This window comes from Pezoporus wallicus, unplaced genomic scaffold, assembly GCF_028554395.1.
Source record: "Pezoporus wallicus isolate ANWC-B61680 ecotype Strahan unplaced genomic scaffold, APGP_CSIRO_Pwel_v1 contig_14476, whole genome shotgun sequence".
In the NCBI taxonomy this organism is placed as follows: Eukaryota; Metazoa; Chordata; class Aves; order Psittaciformes; family Psittacidae; genus Pezoporus; species Pezoporus wallicus.
In genome coordinates, this window is record NW_026637550.1 from 10 (window position 1) to 3,090 (window position 3,081).

A 3,081-nucleotide genomic window follows, 5' to 3' on the forward strand; every position below is an offset into this window, starting at 1 on the left:
CACCCGCCGGTGCAGGGGTGCGGGCCCGGCCTCTCCCGGGGAGCTGACGTGGGGCGGCCGAGGCCGGTCTCGGTTAGGGCTGGAGGGAACGGCGAGAGCTGCGGTTCAGGCCCCTCACTCCATCGCTGCTGGTGTGTGAGTGCTCCGCGGCTCCGTGCGGGTGCCCCTGCGCCCGGGTGGGTCGGGCAGGCTCTGGCGGCCACAGCTACGCACGTGTGGAGGAAACCGGGTTGTTGGCACCGGCGGGGCTGCGCTGCCTTCATCTCCTGGTCTTGCCGCTGCATAACGTGAGAGCCAACGAATGGGTTGGGGCTGGCTGCATCCCGGAGCCCTGTGTCCAACAGCGTCTGCGTGCGGCTGGATCGGTCCCTCCTGGGTCTGGTGAAGAGCTAAAAGCTGCAGCTTTCTACTTTTTAACCACGAAATGACGCTCCCGAAGACTATGTTTGCTCCGCAGCTTACCAAGGATATGTGATTCCATCCCTGTTCCTGTGGAGCGTGGGTACACTTTGTGTGCGCTGCCTGATGGAAATAGAAGTGCTCTGATACAGAAGCCGAGGCAAACTCACTCTGGGGCCGAGTGTTCTCTCTTGCTGGACCTGCCCGGTGGAAGCAGTGCTGCTTCTCGTGTGGATTGTGATTTCCTTCCGTGGGTTTGGCAGTAGCGACGGCTCCTCTTTGCTGGATGCGGAGTGTAACCTAGTGTGAAGGAGGTGGAATTGTTCCAGAGAGGCTGTGGCAGCCCCATCCCTGGCAGTGTCCCCTGGAACTGACGTTGTTCCAGCCCCTGCCACGGGCAGGGACACCTTCCACTAGAGCAGCTTGCTCCAAGCCCCTGTGTCCAACCTGCCCTTGAGCACTGCCAGGGATGGGGCAGCTGCAGCTTCTCTGGGCACCCTGTGCCAGCGCCTCAGCACCCTCATGGGGAGAACTTCTGCCCAATGCCTGGCCTAAAACTACCCTCTATTTGCATAGCACACAGCAGAAACTAAGCACCTGGGACAGATGCTTGTGTTTACTGCAGCAATAATCACAAGCTTGGGTTTAGCTGAAAATAAATGCATTTTTCCTGCTGCTGCATTGGCCATGATCTATGTGCATAAGATATGGACAGAGGGTCCAGGGTTAAGGACAGATGTGCATCTCATTGAAACATAAATGCCACTCCAAGAAATGAAGCTTTTTCTTCATGAATTTGGGCTGTTGGTGACTGTTGAGGGTTTGGGTGTTGTGAACAGGGTTAGTCCAACCCGGAGGAACAATGAATGACCAGGATGCACTAGGGCTGGCAGGGAGGAGAGAAGAATCCCTTCCTTTGTGTCCCCTGTGCCTGTGGGATGGAGGGGTGGCTATTCATGCCATCAGCCATTCCAGAGCCATCGAGGAGACCCAGAACAATAAGCCCTCTATGGCCTCTTCTCTGAGTAAAGCACCATCCTTGCAGCCTTACCAGGTGGATTTACCAGTGGGAGGAACTAAACCTGTTCAGGCACTTGTGGATGCGCCAGTGCAGGGCTGGACCAGGAGGCTGCTTTCTCACCTGCCCATTCTTGTTACACAAAATCCCCTTCTTGTCAGTCTTGGTGCAGTAAGGCCACACACACGTTCCAGTAGCTATCCACTGTATGTTTCAGGATAGATTTCTTACATTAAAATCACAAAAGTGACTGAATTTGCATAACCTGCCAGAGGGGAGATTGAGATGAGCTCTTAGGCAGATGCTCTTCTCTATGAGGGTGCTGAGGCTCTGGCCCAGAGTGCCCAGAGAAGCTGTGGCTGCCCCATCCCTGGCAGTGTTCAAGGCCAGGTTGGACACAGGGGCTTGGAGCAAGCTGCTCTAGTGGAAGGTGTCCCTGCCCATGGCAGGCAGTTGGAACTGGATGCAGTTTAAGGTCCCTTCCAGCCCAAACCAGTCTGTGACTGATTCTATGAACGTTAATCTTAATGCATCCTTTGGAAAGGGACTTACAAAAGGAACATCGAGAACTAGACAGAAAAACCCCACCACCAGGTGACTACCTCCAAAAAAAGGAACGTTCAAGTGGCAGTCAGGATTTCATCTGTCTTGCTCAGGAATCCACACCACCACATGTGAAATCACTGGAGCTCAGAATGGCTAAGTTCCCCTCCCGGTTTATGACACTGAATGCTAAGCATAACAAAAGAACCTTACACCCTGCAAGTTTAGTGCAGTCACCTCCCCTTTACACCCAGTGACAGCTTCCTTGAGACAACACAACTCCTGTGTAAAGGGGTCTCTACACAGATACCATTTCCCCTACCTTTTCTTACAGCTTTACCTGTAAAGTTATCACACCAAGGGTAAGCGGTGATTCCTTTGCTGTAACTAACGAAAGCAGGGCAGTTCTGTCCAGGACTGCCTGCCTAGGACTACAGCATTACTTTGCAATAACACTTAACACCAAGACAGTGGATTATTTCTAAGCAGTTACTGAACAGTGAAGAGACTGAGCAGTTTATTTGACATAGTTGCAGGCCACAGTATAATTGGAGTAATTTGGATTACGTTGGCCAAAGCATACATACAGTCTTCAACGCTGCTTTACACCACAATCAGCATTGGCCGTGTACATTCAGTGTCGGCTCAGTTATCGTGCTTAAGCTCCTTGATCTTATGCTTATGGCGCTCGATTTCTTTCTGCAGCCGCTCTATCTCTTTCTGGTGGTGATCAATCTCCTCCTCATGGTGCTTCCGCAGGGCAGAGATCTGCTCCCTCTCTTTCTCCCTGCAAGGAAAGGGCGGCCCACGCTGCAGCACCCGCACCCGGCGGTGGCTGCGGCCGAGGCCCAGGGCCCCGCTCACCTGAAGTACCGCTCCTCCTCCGCCGCCTGCTTCTTCCCGAAGGCCCCGCCGGCCTCACGGATGGCGCCGCCGCCGCCGCCGCCCTTCCCGGCGCCTTTGCCCAGCTCACCCAGCTGCGGGGAGAGAGGCGGTGAGCGGGGCACGGCGGGGAGGGGCGCACCGGGAGCCCCCAACCCGCCCGCCGCTCCCCCACCTGGTCAGCGCCCGAGCCCGAGCTCCAGCGCTGCTGCTGCAGCACCAGGGCCCCGCGCAGGCCG

The 3,081-nt window shown here is 55.5% G+C and overlaps 1 protein-coding gene across 1 annotated transcript; it reads right to left on the reverse strand.

The window, feature by feature from the left end:
- Nucleotides 1-2,463: 2,463 nt before the first annotated feature.
- ATP5IF1 (ATP synthase inhibitory factor subunit 1) lies at nucleotides 2,464-3,077 on the reverse strand (the record flags this gene model as incomplete). The annotated part of the gene is made up of 3 exons (XM_057406235.1): nucleotides 2,464-2,747; nucleotides 2,825-2,937; nucleotides 3,018-3,077. Coding segments are annotated over 3 exons (315 nt in total), but the record flags the coding sequence as incomplete, so codon positions are not given.
- Nucleotides 3,078-3,081: the final 4 nt, after the last annotated feature.